Below are 18,969 nucleotides of genomic sequence, written 5' to 3'. Positions count from 1 at the left end.
ATTAGGGCATTTAGAGGGTCCCCAAATATCACTATGAATTAATTGGAATGGAGTAGAAGGCTTATACATTTGAGTAGGATGATGAGATCTATGTTGCTTAGCAAGAGTACACTGTTCACATGAAAGAAATTGCTCTTTATTATCAAACATATCAGGATATAAAGATTTAAGGTAAGGAAAGCTAGGATGTCCTAAGTGTTTATGCCATAACAGGACATTGGCATTGGTTTTTACACTTAGAACAGCTTTATTAGAGGAAAAACTAGAAGGGAAACAAGGATCTACTGCAAGACAATAAAGGCCATCCATTACTTTAGCATTGCCAATCATCTTCCCCGAGACTCGATCCTGAAAAACACAATAAGAAGGGTAGAACATTACAGTGCAATTCATATCTTTAGTGATCCGGCTCACTGATAATAAATTATGTTGCAGTCCAGGAACATGTAATGCAAAATTCAGCTTTAGATTAGAAATATATGCAGTCCCCATACCCAAAACTGGTGAAGTGGTTCCATCAGCCATAGATATATTGAGAGATGAGTCACATAAGGTATAATCAGTCAAAGACCATGCTGAATTTGTCATATGGTCTGATGCTCCCGTGTCAATCACCCATATATTCTTAGAAAGACATTTAGAAACCAAGGAGTAGGGCTGGAAATTACCTTGCAGTGCTAGAGAAGTAGAGGGCTGAGGATTTGTTTGGATGGACTGATCTGTACCTTGGTTTAGAAGCCTATACAAGGCTTGAACTTGCTCTTCTGATAGATTCAGATTGGACTTATTTTCTGTTGGAGCCTCGACATTATAGGCTGTTGCTTTGGGATTATCTTTCCTCGGCCGTTGCTTCCAATTTGCTGGTTTTCTATGGATTTTCCAGCAATTTTCCTTAGTATGGTTGGGCCGCTTGCAATGGTCACACCATAACTTGTCCCTTGCTTGGCTCTTTGCAAAAACATCCCCCTGTTTAATAGAGGCAAGAGCTGAATGCTGGTGAGGTAAGACTGAATCTGATGGGTTTTGAAGCATTACTTTTCTCCTGCTTTCTTCCCTTCTTACTTCTGAAAAAACTTCCTTGAGTGATAGAAGAGGCTTTGTACCCAAAATCCTACCCCGAACTTCATCCAAATCAGGGTTAAGACCATATAGGAAGTCAAAAATTCGCTCTCTTTCTACCATCTTATTATATTGTGTGCTATCAGTTGGAGACTCCCAAGTTATTGCATAGAACATATCCATCTCATGCCATAATCCAACCAAAACATTAAAGTACTCGGTCACATTGTTCATACCTTGTTTAGTGTTCCTGATGGCTGATCGAACTTCAAAACATTGAGAGAAATCTTCCAAATCTGAATACATCTCTTGGGCTGATTCCCAAACTTCCTTGGCCGTTTTGTAAAACAGGTATGTTCTCCCTATTTTTGGCTCCATGGAGTTGATTAACCAAGCCATGATGGTAGAATTTTCAGCCTCCCAAAGGCCATAGTTGGCTGCTGTAGCAGGCGGAGCAGGGATGGATCCGGTTAAATATCCGGATTTTCCTTTGCCTTTTATCACTAACATCACCGATCGAGACCATTCCCTAAAATTACTCCCATTAAGTTTGTGTTGAGTAATTTATAGGGGATGGTTATCAATAGGTGTTGCAGTGAGGTGTGAGGGAGACGGAGATGGAAGAGAAGCATTTGGAGATGAAGTGGCTGAGGCTTCGGTTAGGGTTGGGTTGAGAGTGGCGTCGGCCATGAATGAAATCGAGAGAAGTCACTGCCGTTCTTCCTTGATCGAACAGTGCTCTGATACCATGAAACAAGACTTTGAAAAATAATCCAATAGCTTGCTTGAATTAAATCTCAGAGTAGCAGAAAATATATATACAAACTGCTGCTATATCACTTTCCTAGAAAGTAGGAAAGGATTTGGTACTCCTAAAAAATAGAGATGACTATCTCCTAAAACTTAAGAGATAAAGAAGATGTAAAATACAAAAGATTATAACAATTATCTACTACTAACAAACATAAATTTAAATAATCTAAAGATAATCTTGGTTTCCAGCAGATATTATCAGCTTCTAGAGTCCTTCTCCACTTATACTTCTAACATAAATTGATCTCATCCAACAACAACTATACTGAAAACTGTCTCTGATTCAATTTCTTTTGATGTCATAAATCATGTCTTGGAATGCTCATCAATACCATATTATTTTTCTTAGGTATCTAGGCTCCAGGGCACTCCTTGTAGTCGATTCGGTATTGGTAACTATAAGAAATTATACTTAAGTCCCAAATCTTTTGAAAATTTTACCTATAGCCCAAGTTAAAATTACTCTTGAGTCATTTGAAAATTCTCGGGTGTTACACCTACCGAATAGCAATCCTGTAACTATTTACAACAACAACATGTTCGCCATTACAGGACACAAACTTAATGGTCATAACTATCTTCAATGGTCACAATCAGTATTAATGTTCATATGCAACATGGGAAAGGATGACTACTTGACTAGAAGCACAACAAAATCCGGAGAAACAGAACCAGGGTTCAAGGCTTGGAAGTCTGAAAATAATATGGTGATGTCTTGGCTCATCAACTCTATGACAATCGAAATAGGTGAGAATTTCCTTCTTTATGACTTTGCACAAGAAATTTGGGAGGCTGCTAAGGAAGCGTACTCTCATATTGAGAATATTTTTGAATTATTTGAGATAGAGAGCATGTTTAATGATCTAAAATAAGGAGATTCTCATGTTACACAGTACTTTAACTCCCTAAACAAGTTTTGGCTTCAATTGGATAAGTGTGATACTGTCCAATGGAAGTGTACAGATGATTCAGCAGGATACAAGCAGATTGTGGAAAAGATGAGACTATACAAGTTTCTTATAGGTTTGAATAATACCTAGATGGAGTAAAAGGAAGAATTCTTGGTACAAAGCCCTTGCCTAGTCTTAGAGAGGCGTTTGCAGAAGTACGAAGGGAGGAAAGCTGGATGAAGGTCATGCTGAAAACTTCGAACCTAGCCTTGGAGCAATTAGCCTTAATCACCCGAGGGAGCCATCAAACTTTATTTAAACAAAAAAAGGGGCGTCCTTGGTGTGATCATTGTCACAAGACAGGACACACCATAGATACTTGTTGGGAAATTCATGGGAAGCCACCTGATTGGAAGTCGGCCTATGAAAGGAGTAAAGGAACCTTAGCCTCTACCGAAGAAACCACATTAGTTCATCAATCAATGTTTTCAGCAAAGAACAAATGGAGTGGCTTCAAGATATGTTTGGCATATCTCAGATTACTCAGTCTCTTACTTTGGCATCCAGTTCTATAGCTCATAAAGGTAACTCCCTCCATGCCTTGGCTGCTGAGGGTGATTTTTCTACTGTTTGGGTTATTGATTTAGGGGCTTCGGATCATATGATTGGAAATACCAACCTTATGGATTTCAACCATGCCAACAAGATTGGGTGGTAAAAATTGTTGATGGATCACTATCACAGGTTGCTGGAGTAGGTTCAGTGGCTGTATCTACAAATCTAACCTTACATTCAGTACTTTTGGTGCCAAATTTAGATTGAAACCTATTATCAATTAGTAAACTGTCAGCTGATCATAATTGTGTGGTTAAATTCTCACAAACTCAGTGTGAATTTTAGGATTAGATTTCAGGGAAGTCAATTGGCAGTACTAAGGCATGTTTAGGACTATATATCATTTAAGGGACTACTTCTAGCAATAAACTTGCTCCGATCAGCAAGCGTTCCTCCTCTAGACCCTCTGGTTGTCTCTTTAATTTTTATTCTAGCAATAATAATGCAATTATGTTATGGCACTATCGAATTGGACACCCAAATTTTGTTTATCTTCGAATGTTATTTCCCTCATTATTTGAGAATCAAGATCCACATATGTTGCAATGTGAAGTTTGTCAATTCTCTAAACATATTCGAAATACTTATCCTAGACAATCCTATACTCTATCTTACCCTTTTTCCTTGATTCATACTGATGTGTGGGGGCCTTCTAGGGTTAAAAACATTACTGGGGCTCGGTGGTTCATCTCCTTTGTTGATGATCATACTCGTCTTACTTGTGTATTTCTCATGAAAGATAAATTTGAAGCTGGTTCTATCTTCCAAATGTTTCATTCAATGGTGCAACGACAAATTCAGATCCTGAGGATTGATAATGACAAAGAATATTTCAACTCTATTCTTGGTCATTATCTCTCCCAACAAGGCATTATACATCAAATCTCATGTGTCGATACCCCTCAACAAAATGGGGTTGCTGAACGGAAGAATCAACACCTTTTAAAAGTGGCAAGATCCCTATTGTTCTCTACCAATGTTCCTAAACATTTTTGGGGTGAAGCCATTCTTACGGCCACCTACCTTATTAATAGAATGCCCTCACGCATCCTAAAGCATCAAACTCCTAGCCAACTTCTCCTAACCACCTTTCCTCACACTCGTGTTCTTTCACAACTTTCGCTAAAAATCTTTGGTTGTTGTGCATTTGTCCATGTTCACAACCACCTTTGGAGCAAGCTTGATCCTAGGTCTATCAAATGCTTCTTCCTACGTTACTCTCCTCATCAAAAAGGTTACAAATGCTATTCTTCCGAATTTCAGAAATTCTTCACTTCTATGGATGTAACCTTTGCTGAAAATCAGTCTTATAAGGGGAGAACAATCAAAATAACTCCTTGGACTATCAGTTTTGGGATATCCCATCCTTACCTACTGAAAATCAACAACCTACCAGTAACCAGGAGTCCCAAGAACTAGCCTAACCAGCCCCTAATTCCTCAATCAGCCACTCTCCCACCAAGGAATTTCAAGTTTATTCTCGGAGACAGTCTAACTGGAAGGAGAGTAAGGACCAAACATGCCCTAGGCCTGATCAAAAGGCTGACCTAAATTCAGATCCTGCAACTGGTCAGAATTCGGACACTACCTCTTTTGACGATGAGGATTTATATTGACCTATTGCTTTGAGAAATGGAGTAAGATCATGCACACAACATCCTATACAAAACTATATTTCATACAAGGGTCTCTCACCCAAATTCAATGCATTTGTTTCAAATATGGATAAAGTGCAGGTTCCACACACTGTTCAAGAGGCCTTTCAACACCCTAAGTGGAGGAATGCTGTTCTTGAGGAAATCAAGGCGTTGAAGGAGACTAAGACATGGGATATCACTGATTTACCTATCGGAAAGAACCCTGTGGGCTGCAAATGGATTTTTACAGTAAAATACAAGGAGGATGAAAGGATTGACAGGCACAAGGCCCGACTAATAGCGAAGGGAGTCACCCAATCCTATGGTATTAACTACCAAGAAATATTTGCTCCTGTGGCAAAACTAAATACCATTAGGGTTTTGTTGTCCCTAGCAACAAACTTGGGATGACGTCCCCTTGTGGACGCCTCGCCACCGCACCCCTTTAGTGACGAGGAGATAAACCCGGGTATTATCCACTAGCTACTGCGCTGGGGGAGGATTCGAACTTGGAGATTAGGCAAGCCCACCTCCCCCAGCTGACTGCTGAGGCCACCCCGTGGGGTCCCTAGCAGCAAACTTGGATTGGCCCTTAACATTAGTTAGATATAAAAAATGTGTTTCTAAATGGTGATTTAGAAGAGGAAGTCTACATGGAAATTCCACATGGATTTGAAACGAAGCTTACAAGAAACAAAGTATGTAAGCTAAGGAGATCACTTTATGGACTTAAACAGTCCTCGAGAGCTTGGTTTAAGAGATTTACAAGGGTAGTTAAGAAATATGAATATAATCAATGCCAAGCAAACCACACCTTATTTATCAAGCACTCGAAGGAAGGTAAAATTTCCATTCTTATTGTCTATGTGAATGATATTATTGTTATAGGAAATGATATCATTGAAATCAAAAGCCTTAAGGAAGTCCTTGCAAGGGAATTTGAAATTAAGGATCTAGGAAGTCTGCGATACTTCTTAGGTATGGAGGTTGCAAGGTCAAAAGAAGGGATTTCAGTCTCCCAAAGAAAGTATGTTCTTTGTAACATCCCGCATCGAGCGATAGGAAGGATCAGAACAACTTACCCTAATGGGCCTACGTGGACTTCCCAGGGGGTCACCCATTCTTGAGTTTCCCCAGTTCAAGCACGCTTAACCCGGGAGTTCCTTGCCTACATTCAGGCCAAAAGGTATCCAGCTGGTGTTGTTTCATTCCTTATTTATTCTCGATATATACTATCATTCTCTGAGCTCTTGGGGTGTTACATTCTCCCTCCCTTGAGCACATGATGTCATCGTCATGCGACCTTACAACTGGTCCTAGATTTTCTCCCATTTAAAGGCTACCATCCTAAAAGCCTGCCAGAAGCCGTTTCTTGTACAGGCCCTTGAGCCTCGGAGCCACTCCCCGCCCTCATCGGACCGCCTTCACCAAGGGTCGGTTCTGATACCACCTGTAACATCCCGCATCGAGCGATAGGAAGGACCAGAACAACTTATCCTAATGGGCCTACGCGAACTTTCTAAGGGGTTACCCATCCTTGAGCTTCCCCAGTTCAGGCACATTTAACTCGGGAGTTCCTTACCTACATTCAGCCCAAAAGGTATTCAGTTGGTGTTGTTTCATTCTTTACTTATCCTTGATATATACTACCCTTCTCTGGGCTCTTGGGGTATTACATTTTTGATCTCCTAAATGAAACAGGGATGGTTGGTTGCAAACCAGTAGATGCTCCTATGGAATCTACGGCATCTACGGCAAAATTAGATATTGGCAAAGAAAGCACACCAGTTGACAAAGGGAGATATCAAAGGTTGGTGGGAAAACTTATATACCTATCACATACTAGGCCAGTATAGGCTTTTTTGTGAGTATTGTAAGTTAATTCATGAATGATCCCAAAGAAGAGCACCTAGAAGCAGTTTATCGCATCCTCAGGTACTTAAAATTAACTCTAAGCAAGGGATTTATGTTTAGGAAAACAACAAATTGAGGGATCAAGGTCTATAGTGATGCTAATTGGGATGGATCAATTCTAGATAGAAGATCAACCTCTAGATATTGTGCGTTTGTGTGGGGAAATCTAGTCACTTGGTGTAGCAAGAAACAATCTGTTGTCTCTATAAGCAGTGAAGAGGTTGAGTTTAGAGCCATGGCTCAAGGATTTTGTGAAGGAATATGGCTAAGAAGACTACTTCATGAATTACAAGTAATCGTGACAGAGCCAGTTCAAGTATTATGTGATAACCAATTGGCCATCATTATTACAAAAAACTTGGTCTGTTATGACCGGACAAAACATGTAGAGATTGATAGGCATTTTATCAAAGAGAAGATAGAAGGAGTATTTAAGCTATTCTACACTCTTACAAATAATCAAGTAGTTGACATTCTCACCAAGGCCCTACCAAGAAGACTATTTGACGAATTAAGCTGCAAGCTTGGCCTGAATAACATATTTAGCCCAGCTTGAGGGGGAGTGTGGAAATATAGAAGCTGCCGATTTGCTGAAGATAAGGAAGGCGAAATTCTAGGAAGGATAAAGAGATAAAAGGAGAAGAAGATAAGTCAATTTGAATATGATTAAGTTTAAAATTGTATTCCTAGAAATTAGAGAGAGATAGTTTGTATTTTAAATAGTTTTAAGTATCTTGTAAATAGAGTAGACTTCTATAGAGAGTAAGTGTCTTGTATTCATGTATTTATACACCATTTTTGCCGAGAGATAAAGTTAAGTTCCTCCTTTCTCTCGAACATTTTTTACATAAGCTAATCCTAATGACATAAGCCATGACGTAAAGATAAATCTCACAACCTCCTCCATTAAGTCAATTGCCTAAATGAGTTGTCTTTGATATTGAATTTAAATTATGAAAACTAAAGTAATTCATAGGGGCCTGATGTACAAAAAGTAAAACTATAGGGACCCAATGGGCATTTTTGACTTAGTTGAAGGGAGCCTTTGAAAAAAAGTAAACCACAAGACTAATATGGTTCGATATCCCCATCTTGTTTTCATTTCTCTACTTGTACAGCTTTGTTGCTCCCTTATGTATTAGTTGGAGATTGCTAGTTTTCTATATTAAATAAAGGAACCTAGATTCTACAATTCTATGCGGCACTATACAACTTGGTACTAGAATTAGTTCATATTTTCTTTGAGACTAGAGATTAGGAGGCTGTCTCAAGTATATCGGATTAGCGAGAATTGAGTGATGGAGTCCATTCTCTGAATTATTTTTATAGATTCCTTCACCAGAAAAGGGATGCATACTTTCCTTGGAAAGAGATTCGGCATACAAACTCTTCTTTATGTTGGTTTCTTTTGTTGGTTGTGGCATGGAGTTAATACTGATGCTAGAAAACTTGAAGAAGAATTTATTACAATGGATTGGTGTTAGATGTGCAAGTGCAGTGGAAAGAGTGACCACCTTCTATTACATTGTTTTTGCAACAAAAATTCAAATCTTGATTATGTTGCCTATTGGGATGGAGTTAGCGATACTAAGATTAGTATTGTGGATCTTCATAGAGTTGTTGTAAGAAGGTTTATGGGGTTGCAGTGCTCTTTACAACAGGAACAGAATTGATATTCATTTTATTCTATGGAATCCACAATGCATTTCTTCAAAGGAGTTAGGAGTGATGTTGGTCTCTTCTGTTTTAGCTCTGGGGCATTGGTTTTCCCTTGGATTCTTTTATAGAGTTTTTTTGGGTGATCTTCATATCCCATTTGTTGCCTATGTTTTTCTTTTTTACAGGGGGTGTTTTATATCACATTTATTCTTTTCAAGTCCTATAGTTTGTGTATAGTGTTGCACCCCCCCTTGGCGCACTTATTTATAGGATTCCTCACCAAAGAAATTTGCCACATATATTTTTTTGTTTATTTCTATGAATTAGTTGGACAGGAGTAAATATTTATATGTACACCATGTAATTGTTTGTAATAATTTATATGAGTGGTATGATTGTGTGCCTTGTGGACGTTTTTGGCATCATATTGAGAGGTTTGTCAACATTAGATTAAAATCTTTTGTGATACTGATGTTCACTTTCTTTGTTGATTATTATGATGCATGTGTGCTCATTCTCTTTTTCTTGGACATTAATTACGTCTTAAATTTAGAAGTGGTCACATGTTTCACTTTCTTGCTGTGCTGTTTATACTGTTCATTCTACATTTTACCTTTTGTTCTTCATGTTACTTAAACATGTATTGAAAGTTGTCTTGCAGGATTTTTTTCCAAAAATTAAATCCCATTATAATGCTTTTGAAGATGCTTTCTTCAGCAAGGTTAAAGGTAACAATCTATAACTTCGAATGAAAAATAAACACATATGAACTATAGTTCTCTTTCAAATAGATGGTTGCTGTAGCTTTAGATGCGGCTTAGGCCCGTTTGGGATTTTGAGGTGAGGTGAGTTTGATTTAAAAAAACTGTTTGATAAATTTATCAAGTTGAGTTGGGGTTGAGTTTAATTAGAATGTTAAATGACTAAAAAGAACATATAATTTACAGTGTTGCAATGTAATATTTTTCTAAATATGATTAAAAAATAAATTAGAAAAAATGCCAAGTTCCAAATATAATTATAAACTAAAATAGAAAATATAAACTTAAACTAATTTTATATATGCTTAAATAAACAAAATTTGCACACACGCACACACATATATAAGTGGAATTTAAAAAAAAAAACCATCACTGTGTTCAATTCTGAACACAACCTCAACAGAATGATGAGGTTGAGTTTGAGTGCTGAAGTGCACCCAAACTGAGTTGCGTTCTTGTAATTTGCCACCCACACTGTACTGCATTTCAGTCTGAACTTACCTCACCGCTGCCTTCAACTCAATCCCAAACACATCCTTAGTAATAAATAATTGTCTTGTACCTAAGATTTTGATAGGAAATTGGAAGAAATGGAGGAGGAATTAGACTAAAAGGGAGATACAACAAGAATTGGGGAAGGAATATAGACCGAACAGCAAGGAGGGGGAGATTAGAGAGAAATCAGAGGAATTGAGAGAGAGAGAGATCAGAGGGAAATTGAGAGAGAATTGATGAGAGGGAAATGACTGAATTCAATTATCATTCAAAAACATTTTCTCCAAAACAGTCTTCAGTAGCTTTATATAGCTGCTCTAAAGAAAATAACAAACTAACGGCAAAATACAACTAGAGGAAAATACAAGTAAAATGTAAAATAGGCTAATTACTATTTTAGCCCTAGTTAAGCCCTTGGGTCTTGACAATTCCCCCCGCCTTAAAACATTTATTGTCCCCAAGAAATGCCCCAAACCTCCACAGCTACCAATATGCTTTTTCCTTTTCTTCCATAGCTTGGATGGAGAAATTTTGAAAAACCTCTGTATGCATAACAAATTTGCAGTAGCTCTCATGTACACCTTGACTGGAACACAACCAGAATCAATCACTCTCCGTTGGTAATAGTGAGCAGCTGAAACCTGCAGACCACTGTCCTCACTCACTTTCCCCATCACAGCTCCTTCGATGTACTAACTGTGACCCCAACTTCCTTTAATGTTTCGTCACCGTCTAGTGAAATTAAGGATGACAGACATGCATCCTCAGTGGAAGTTAATGGATTCCAGACAGACCACTGCCATTCTCACTTGCAAAAATATTTGCAATAACCTTTAAATGCAGCAAGGGAGAAATGTGGACTCGCCTCGGATACTCAGACAAACGTCGCCTGGGAGCATCAGAACTAGGAGTTGCTGCAACACAAATTCCAGTCATTAGTCTCTCCTTCAACAGGGGTGACAGAACTCCTAATTGGCCAGCTGGAGTAAGAACAAACAAAGCAGCAGCAGCTTTGTTCTTCACAGCAAAACTTTGGACTTTTGCAGCTATCTTCCTTAGCTTTCCTCCAGCTACAAATGGTCTCCAAAATTCCTCACAACTTTGAATCTGCTGTCTCCAAAATTCCTTAGAACTTTGAATAGCGCTTTAAAAGCCCTATTTCGAAATAGGAAAATCCTATTTTGAAATAGGTTTTTATGTCAAAATACCATGTACTCATTTCCAAATAAACTTTTCAGAATGTTAACTTCAGTACTCTTTCAAAATAACTCTTCTTTATTTCAAAATATACTCTTCCTGATTTGTGAAAACAGTGTTGAAACCCGCTATTCTATTTCGAAATAACCCAAGCCTATTCTGAAATAGCCCCCTTCCATATTTGATTTTTTTTTGATTTTCAATCTTAAAACATTTAACCATTGGTTTTTTTGCTTCATTAACAGCCTTCTCATGGTGCTTAGGATTTATTTAGTCTGTTTACAAGCCACATGACCATTCTAAAACATTCAATCATTTGAAAATATCGATTTTTTGTCCAATTTTACTATATAATGCAATATAGTTCAGAATAACCAGAAATTATCAAAAAAATCATTGAAATAAGTTTACCATCTCTTGCCAAACCACAAAAACAGAGGGTTTAGGCCTTCCTGAAGCCCATATCAATTCATACAAACCATTGTAAATAGCATCCATGATTTCCATTCTGCATAAAATATCACGTATATGATAGCAGGCACCCGGACTCTTCCTTATACCACGTTCCAATCCCAGCTAAAGCAACAGACCCTCCTTTGACATTTTTCATCTTAGGATCCTCATGTAGAGCCCACATATGCCCATATAGCTTGACATTTATCAAGCATAAATAACAATGCATCAAATCAACATGCATTCTCAATCCATGCCTTGTTCTATCAATGTTATGCAATGCTTACAAACAATGACTATTAGAAGCTGAATGGCCTTCCAAACAGTGCACTCTCGGCCCGCTCAAGAGTTAAGGATCCAGACAAAACATATATACTGGCTACCAATCCATTAGTGTAAATTAATGCTGGGTAGAGATCAATAAAGCCTCTTACTTTAGTGAAGAACTTCTCCAAATCAGTGGCTATCCTCAACAAAGAGGCAAAGATTTCCTCACCCAACAAGGTCCATACAAAAACCATGAGAGCAATCAAGCTCTTAATGGATCTACATTCGCCTAGAGTCAAACGTCGAGGAGTTACCCACTTAACTTGTGGTGAAACCCTCCAAATAACACAAAAATGGCCCCAAAACCTCTTAGGAACTCTCTCAACTCTCCTCTTCTTCAAGCACGAATTTTGCATGCAAGTATAAAGGAGAATGCTTTCTCTAGGGTTAAAATCTGGTTTGGGAACAAAAGAGACTCTTTTACCACTTCTTCCCCTTCTTTTTGCTTGCTTTGAGGGCAATTAGGTCATTAGCCAAAAGACTCCCACTCTTCAGATTTGTCATCTTCTTTAGAGGTCATATCAGCCTCTTTTTTTTTTTTCTTTTTTTCAGGGAATCATACCCTTTGCAAGTCAATTTTGCAGCCACACATAGCTTTGTAAGAAAAGAGGTTGGTCCCCACATTTTTGTCTCTTCTTGCAAGCTTGTATTTGGCCAAAATTTATGCTAGGGTTTGTACATTTTTCCCTTTCAATGGCATGACTTGAGGGATTACCTAGGGTTAAAACCCAGCCCAAGTCGGGTTGGTTTGGCCTCTGTCAGATCTAGGGATCTGACTGGGCTTATTTCTGGAATTTTAGGAAAGGAAGTGGCGGAAAGAAGGAAGTGTGAGTGAGAGGGAGAGAGAATGAGAGAGAGAGAGATAGAGAATTGAGATTGAATTGGAGGGAAAGGACTTGTGGAATAATCTTCACATCCCCATCCTCATGAACAGCTTCTTATTTATAGGAGTTGGTTACAATAGAGGCTTCTTCTAACTAACTCTCTAGAATCTCCAAGTAGCCATGTGCCAACTAGGCTGCCATGTGCCAAGTGGATTATTACAGTTATAACAGCCTGTAATGGCCGGTTATACCCTTCTAATACCCTTCTAATTACATACTAGCCCTTGGGCTGTGACAGCCTCTTGGTTGCAAGTTATTTCTCCTTGTCCAATTTCACTCTTAAGCAAAAAATACCCACTTTAAACAATAATTAGACCCACCAAATGATCAATTTTTTTCCACTTTAATACCACCTTATGGCTAATATCATGGTATATCTATGTTTAAAAGTTTGTGGCCAAACTCAAAGAATTGAGCCTCCACTTGTGATTTCAGTTGAAAAATTGCAATCTGTCTAGCAGCTAGCAGGGCTCTATTTCGAAATAGCCTGATTCTTATTTCAAATAGGCCATCTGTTTCGAAATAACCACTTCTTAGTTCGAAATATATGCCTGTTTTAGCCCTTTCAATATCTGGACTTTTTATTTTGAAATAACCCATTTGTATTTAGAAGCATGACCCCGAGACTTGGATTTTTCATGAATCCAATGCTCTATTTTGAAAGAGTCCATCCCTATTTTGAAATGCAAGTATCAATATTAGATTTTCATTCCTTTTAATCCATTTTATTCGACCATGGCCCACCCAGGCCACCCTTCTATCCTCAAATCACCAAACAAGTTGGTTTGACTCATTATAAAGCTAATTTCAGTGATTTTCTAGCCTCAAGTTATTGTTCTCATTTTCCTCCGACCCAGAAAATTCTCCAATTTATTTATTTATTCCCAAAATTGGAAATAAAATTACAGGTAGTTACAACACCTAATATCTCGTTATATTCATGTAGAATGTGACTTATTTTCATGTCCTTATAAAATTTACACAGTATTATTTAATTCCCTACCATGTTGTCTGAGCTTTTTTGAAAATTACTATTTTTGGGTGTTAATGTTCTAGTATATATGTCTTTTTTTTTCTCCCGAGGTTTGAAATTTGGGAACTTGTTCATCAATGATGTTCTCAAGTGTTCATCGGTATGGAATAATTGTTTCTTTGGCCAATTTTTTATGGCATGTGAATTAGTTTAAACTGATGTACAGTTTATTGTCTTAATTTATTTTCTCTGCTCTTAACTCTTTTTACAGCTGAGTTGATAGGAGCAAGAGAACACCCATTTGTGGCGGGAGGAGTTGCTATTACAACTAGCATTCTGCTTATGCGAGGTATCAATTATTATCCGATGTCTTTGATCCTCCACCTATTGACCACCTAATATGTAATAATGCAGTTGATACTTGTCAAAGTAGACTCTGTTAAATCATGCATCTGATAAAATTTAAGCTTCATAATATACCCTGGAGGATGAAGCACTTCTTGCTGCCTCCCCACCTTTGTATAAGGAAGCTTGAAGAAGGAAGATTCTGCTTCACTATGGTAGCAGGTTTTGCGCCTGTTTATCTTGATGTTTTTCAAATGTTCTATAAATGAATCCAAGTTGTTTCTAATCTCAATTTGATGATGAAGATAGAAAGCAATTAGTGGATCCATGTTGCCACTAGAAATACTGACTTCTTTGGATCAAGGCTTTATTGGATGGAGTTGATGTGTGTTGTTGGACTAGAGATTGCACTAGTGAAGTGGCACCGTGCAAAACCTTTTTTAAGTTGGACCAGTAGCTTGTGGCTTCAAATCAATGAGAATGGAGTTAGTGACAGCTCTTAGGAACCAAAGAAACAACCATTCTTCACTGCTGGTCCTCAATGAGAGTGTTCAGAGTGGACCACATATTGACCCAATTATGTCATAATGTGTGCAGAGTGGCTGGTTACTCTTATCTCTCTTCTCATGTTTAATAGACTTATGCTTACTACCACATCAAACAATGGTATAGACTACTTAGAACCAATAAACTAATATATTATTTTGCCTTAGAAAAAAAATGGCCAAGCAAGAAGGTTTTTGTAACAATCTAAGGAGGAAACCAAAGAAATGATAAATGATTGATGGGGATTTACATGATTTTAGGGTGGTTCCTAATGGTGACATGTGGTGTAAGTTCTTAGCAATCCTCTAGGCGATTGATTCTCCACCTTTTCTTGTTGACATACAAGACAAGTCTTCACATAAAGTTCGACCTCGTTCCTCATTTGCGGTCAGTAATAAGCGGCTTCCAACAAAGCAAGGGTGCGTCTTTACCTTGGATGACCAGCCCATTTGGAGTCATGATACTCCTTAATGAGCTCTCTTCTCAAGTTCTCCCATTTAGGGACAAAGACCCTTCTTCGAATGGTGTAGAGAAGTCCATCCTCGATCCAAAACCTCTTTGTCTTCCCTTGGCCATTTCCACTAGTTGTCTCGCCACGGGGTCATGATTCATCCTTTCTATGATTTTTGCCATCAAGTCACCCTTGGCTTGACTCATGGCCGCTAACTCGGCCTTTCGGCTCAATGCGTTTACCACTACATTGGTCGTACTGGGTTTGTACTCCAACACATAGTCAAACTTGGCTAGGAAATCTTGCCAACAGGCTTGCTTGGGCGTCAACTTCTTTTGGGATTGGAAGTAGCTAGTCCCTACATTGTCGGTCTTGATCACAAACCGCGACCCCAACAAGTAATGTCTCCATGTGCGCAAACAATGCACCATGGATGTCATCTCCTTCTCTTGTATCGTGTAGCATCGCTTGGTGTCATTGATCTTGTGACTTTCAAAAGCAATTGGGTGCCTTTCTTGCATTAGCACCACACCAATAGTAAAGTCAGATGCATCGGTGTGCACCTCAAACGTGTCAAACCTTCGATCTGACAAGGGAGAAACCTTGGGTTCTGAGAAGAAGAATAGAGAGTTTAGGGGGGAAGAAGGGGTAAGAGAGAATTCAGAATTGAGAAGGAAGAGAGTTTGGAGGGAAACTAATTTCCAATTCAATTAACATACTGGACATAGGTGTAGATCAGCGCAATATATATTGATCTATCACCAACTTTAGGCGCCAAAAATGGCCTTAGTCCACTTGCCTTTACATTCTTCACACCTGTCACGTGCATGCTGGAACTCTCCTCCAGCTATGCCCGAATGCTACTTATTTTTCTAATCAAAAGGCAACCATATCTACTAGGCCCAATAGCCCATTAGTTAGTTATACTAACGTAACAATCCCCCCCCCCACCCCCCCCACCCCCTTAAAGCATTTATTGTCCCCAAAAAATATGCAGCAAGCCGGTTGAATTTGGAAATTGCTGAAGTAGGTTTGGCAGATATTCTCATGTGTTGTTGTCCTCATGGAGTGAGGACCATTTAACCAACACTTGGGTGAGTGGGGCGCCTTGTCTGTGTATGACTCGTTTGTCTAGGATAGTTGCAGGGATTGGTACTTCTATCTCGTCTTCTCTCATTAGGGGGAGTGTAGTCAAGAATCTTTGTGTTCCAATGGCCTTCGTGAGAAGGGAAACGTGGAACACGGGGTGGATGCGCGATTCCTCCGGCAATTGCAGCTTGTATGCCACTGCTCCTATCTTCTCCATTATGGGAAATGGCCCATAATATTTAGGACTCAACTTAGATAATGGCTGGGGACTTAATGACTTGAGATGTTGTGGGTTTAGCTTTAGGTAGACATTCTCCCCAACTGAAAAATGTCCCTCGCCTCCTCTCTATTAGCCATTTGCTTCATTCGGTTTTGAGCCTTAGTTAGCTCCTTTTTTACCATTTGAATTACGTCTTGCCTCTGCTGCAAATAGGTCTCCACTGCTGCTACTGTAGATTGACTCCCAATTGCTGGTAACAATTGAGGTTTGTAGCCATAGAGGGCCTCAAAGGAGTCATTTTAATTGAGCTATGGAAGCTCGAATTATACCACCATTGAGCAAGTGCTAACCATTTATGCCACCCTCGAGGTTAAAGAAAACTAAAGCACCGTAAGTATGCTTCCAAGCATTGATTCACCCTTTTTGATTGGCCGTCCGTTTTAGGGTGATATGGAATGGACATGAACAGCTTGGTGCTGAGGGATTTCATCTGTTCTTGCCAAAATATGCTTGCGAATATCTTGTCCTTGTTTGAGACTATAGATTGTGAAATCCCGTGTAGCTTCACTACATTATCCATGAAAATTCGAGCTACTTCTTGTGCTGAAAATGGGTGAGATAAGCCAATGAAATGGCTGAACTTGGAGAATCTGTCAACCACCACCATTATGCAGTCTTTTCATTCTGATCTTGGAAGTCCTCCTATGAAATCTATGGTTAGATGGGTCCATGCTTGGCCGGGAACAACCAAGGGTTGCAGTAACCCCGGGTGGGCTATTGTCTCATGTTTACATCTTCTGCACACATCACAACCCAACACGTAATCCCACACACATTTTTTAAGTTTAGGGTAGAAGAATACCTGCTGCACTTTGCGGTAAGTGTTTTGTATTCCAGGATGGCCTCTGATAGGGGACTCATGTAATGTTTGTAAGATTCTGCCTTTCAACTCATCATTGTCCCCGATCACCAACCTGCCTTTGTACCTTATCACTCCATTGTTGAATGAGTAATTCGGTTTGCTGTTAGCATCTACACTTAGCTACTCCAAAAGTCCCTTGATCCACTCTCCTTGCTGGTAACTGTGAGTAACTTCTTGTAGCCAATCAGGCACTATTGCTGAAATGGTTGTATTCTCCCCTTCCTCTTGGTGGCGTGACAAAGCATCAGCTGCTGCATTGTCCTTCCCTCTCCTGAACTGAATCACGTAGTCCATTCCCATGAGTTTGGTCATCCCTTTCTTTTGCAATTGAGTGTGTAATCTTTGCTGCATTAGGAACTTCAGGCTTTCATGGTTTGTTTGGATAATAAACCTACCTCCTTCTAGGTAGTATCGCCATTTCTCGATTGCCATGAGGACTGCCATCAATTCTTTCTCATAAATACTAAGGCCTTGGTGTCTTGGGGCTAGGGATTAACTTAGGAAAGCTAAAGGCCTGCCTTCCTGTGAGAGAATTTCCCCTATACCATAGTTGCTAGCTTCGGTCTCTAGCACGAATGGTTTGCTGAAGTCGGTCAGACCCAGCATGGGCACTTCACTAAGAGCCTTCTTCAGCTGCTCAAAGGCTTTGTCTGCCTTGGGGTTCCACTTGAAGCCTTTTTTCTTCAATAACTCCATTAAGGGCTTACTGATCAGGCCGTAGTTCTTTACAAACCTTCAGTAATACTTGGTGAGCCCTATTGTCACAACCCTGTTGTGACTACTGCAGCCTTACCACAATCTTGAGGGGATTGATAGAGAAATTCAGAACTCCACTTGATAATGGAGTCGTCAAAAAGAAGAAGAACAAGAAATTCGGAGAGAAGAGAGAGAAGAGAGTGAGGTAGACGAGAGTAATAGAGAGAGAGAAGGACCAGCTAGAGAATATAATCTTCTTGATTGTTAGCATGACCTCTCCATCGCATGGAAGGTACCTTTATAAGGTCGTTGGAGGGTATATTCCCCTGATAGGGGGGGCCCTCACTCTTAACCTCATAACAACTTTAATTCTAACCAACTTACTAGACCACCTAGCGTGCTAAGGCTATAGCTGAAATGAAAACATACAACTGAAGATCTTAATTAGCAAAAATTTAAAGAAACGACTCTTAATAGACTGCCTCCGTGACAATGCTCCTCTCTTGAATGCTTCCTAGTCCTCAAGGAAGATTGAGTAGGCTAACCGCGCGGGGAAACTTCTTGAGCAATTCTAGAAGGTATTCCCCTGTGTTGCCATCCGCAGTGTTTCCTTGCCATTTAACCAAAACCTGGATTAAGGGAACCCCTCCTTGCTGGATCACTCGTCTCTCGAGTATGGCCTATGGCTCCACAGCTTGTTCACTTCCTTTGGCCAGAGATGGCAGCGTGGGACTTACTGGCTGCCCCCCAATTGATTTCTTCAGTAATGAAACATGAAACATAGGGTTGATGTGAGTGTCGGCTGGCAATTGCAATCGGTAAGCCACTCTTCCCACCTTGTCAGTTATAGGAAAAGGTCCGAAGTACCTGGGGCTAAGCTTGGTAGCGTTCCCCTGTGTCAGTGACTTCAGATGTGGCTGTTTCGGCCTTAGGTACACCTCCTCTCCAACCTCAAAACTCCTTTTCCGTCCTCTTCTTGTCCGCATACTGCTTCATGCGGTGCTGGGCAGAGGCCAGCTCTTG

General features: G+C 39.5%; 1 protein-coding gene across 1 annotated transcript in view; it reads left to right on the top strand.

Annotated features, from left to right (window-relative positions):
- Positions 1 to 18,969, top strand: part of LOC127801347 (RGS1-HXK1-interacting protein 1) — a 71,006-nt gene that overhangs the window by 12,629 nt on the left and 39,408 nt on the right. Inside the window, exons 2-3 of the mRNA XM_052336364.1 lie at positions 9,249 to 9,315; positions 13,949 to 14,026. Coding sequence (XP_052192324.1) covers positions 9,249 to 9,315; positions 13,949 to 14,026 — 145 coding nt within the window. The remainder of the gene's footprint in view (positions 1 to 9,248; positions 9,316 to 13,948; positions 14,027 to 18,969) is intronic.

This window comes from Diospyros lotus, chromosome 1 (assembly GCF_014633365.1).
Source record: "Diospyros lotus cultivar Yz01 chromosome 1, ASM1463336v1, whole genome shotgun sequence".
NCBI lineage: Eukaryota > Viridiplantae > Streptophyta > Magnoliopsida > Ericales > Ebenaceae > Diospyros > Diospyros lotus.
Note: the sequence above shows the minus strand (reverse complement) of the source record. Positions and strands in the feature narration are given on the sequence as shown.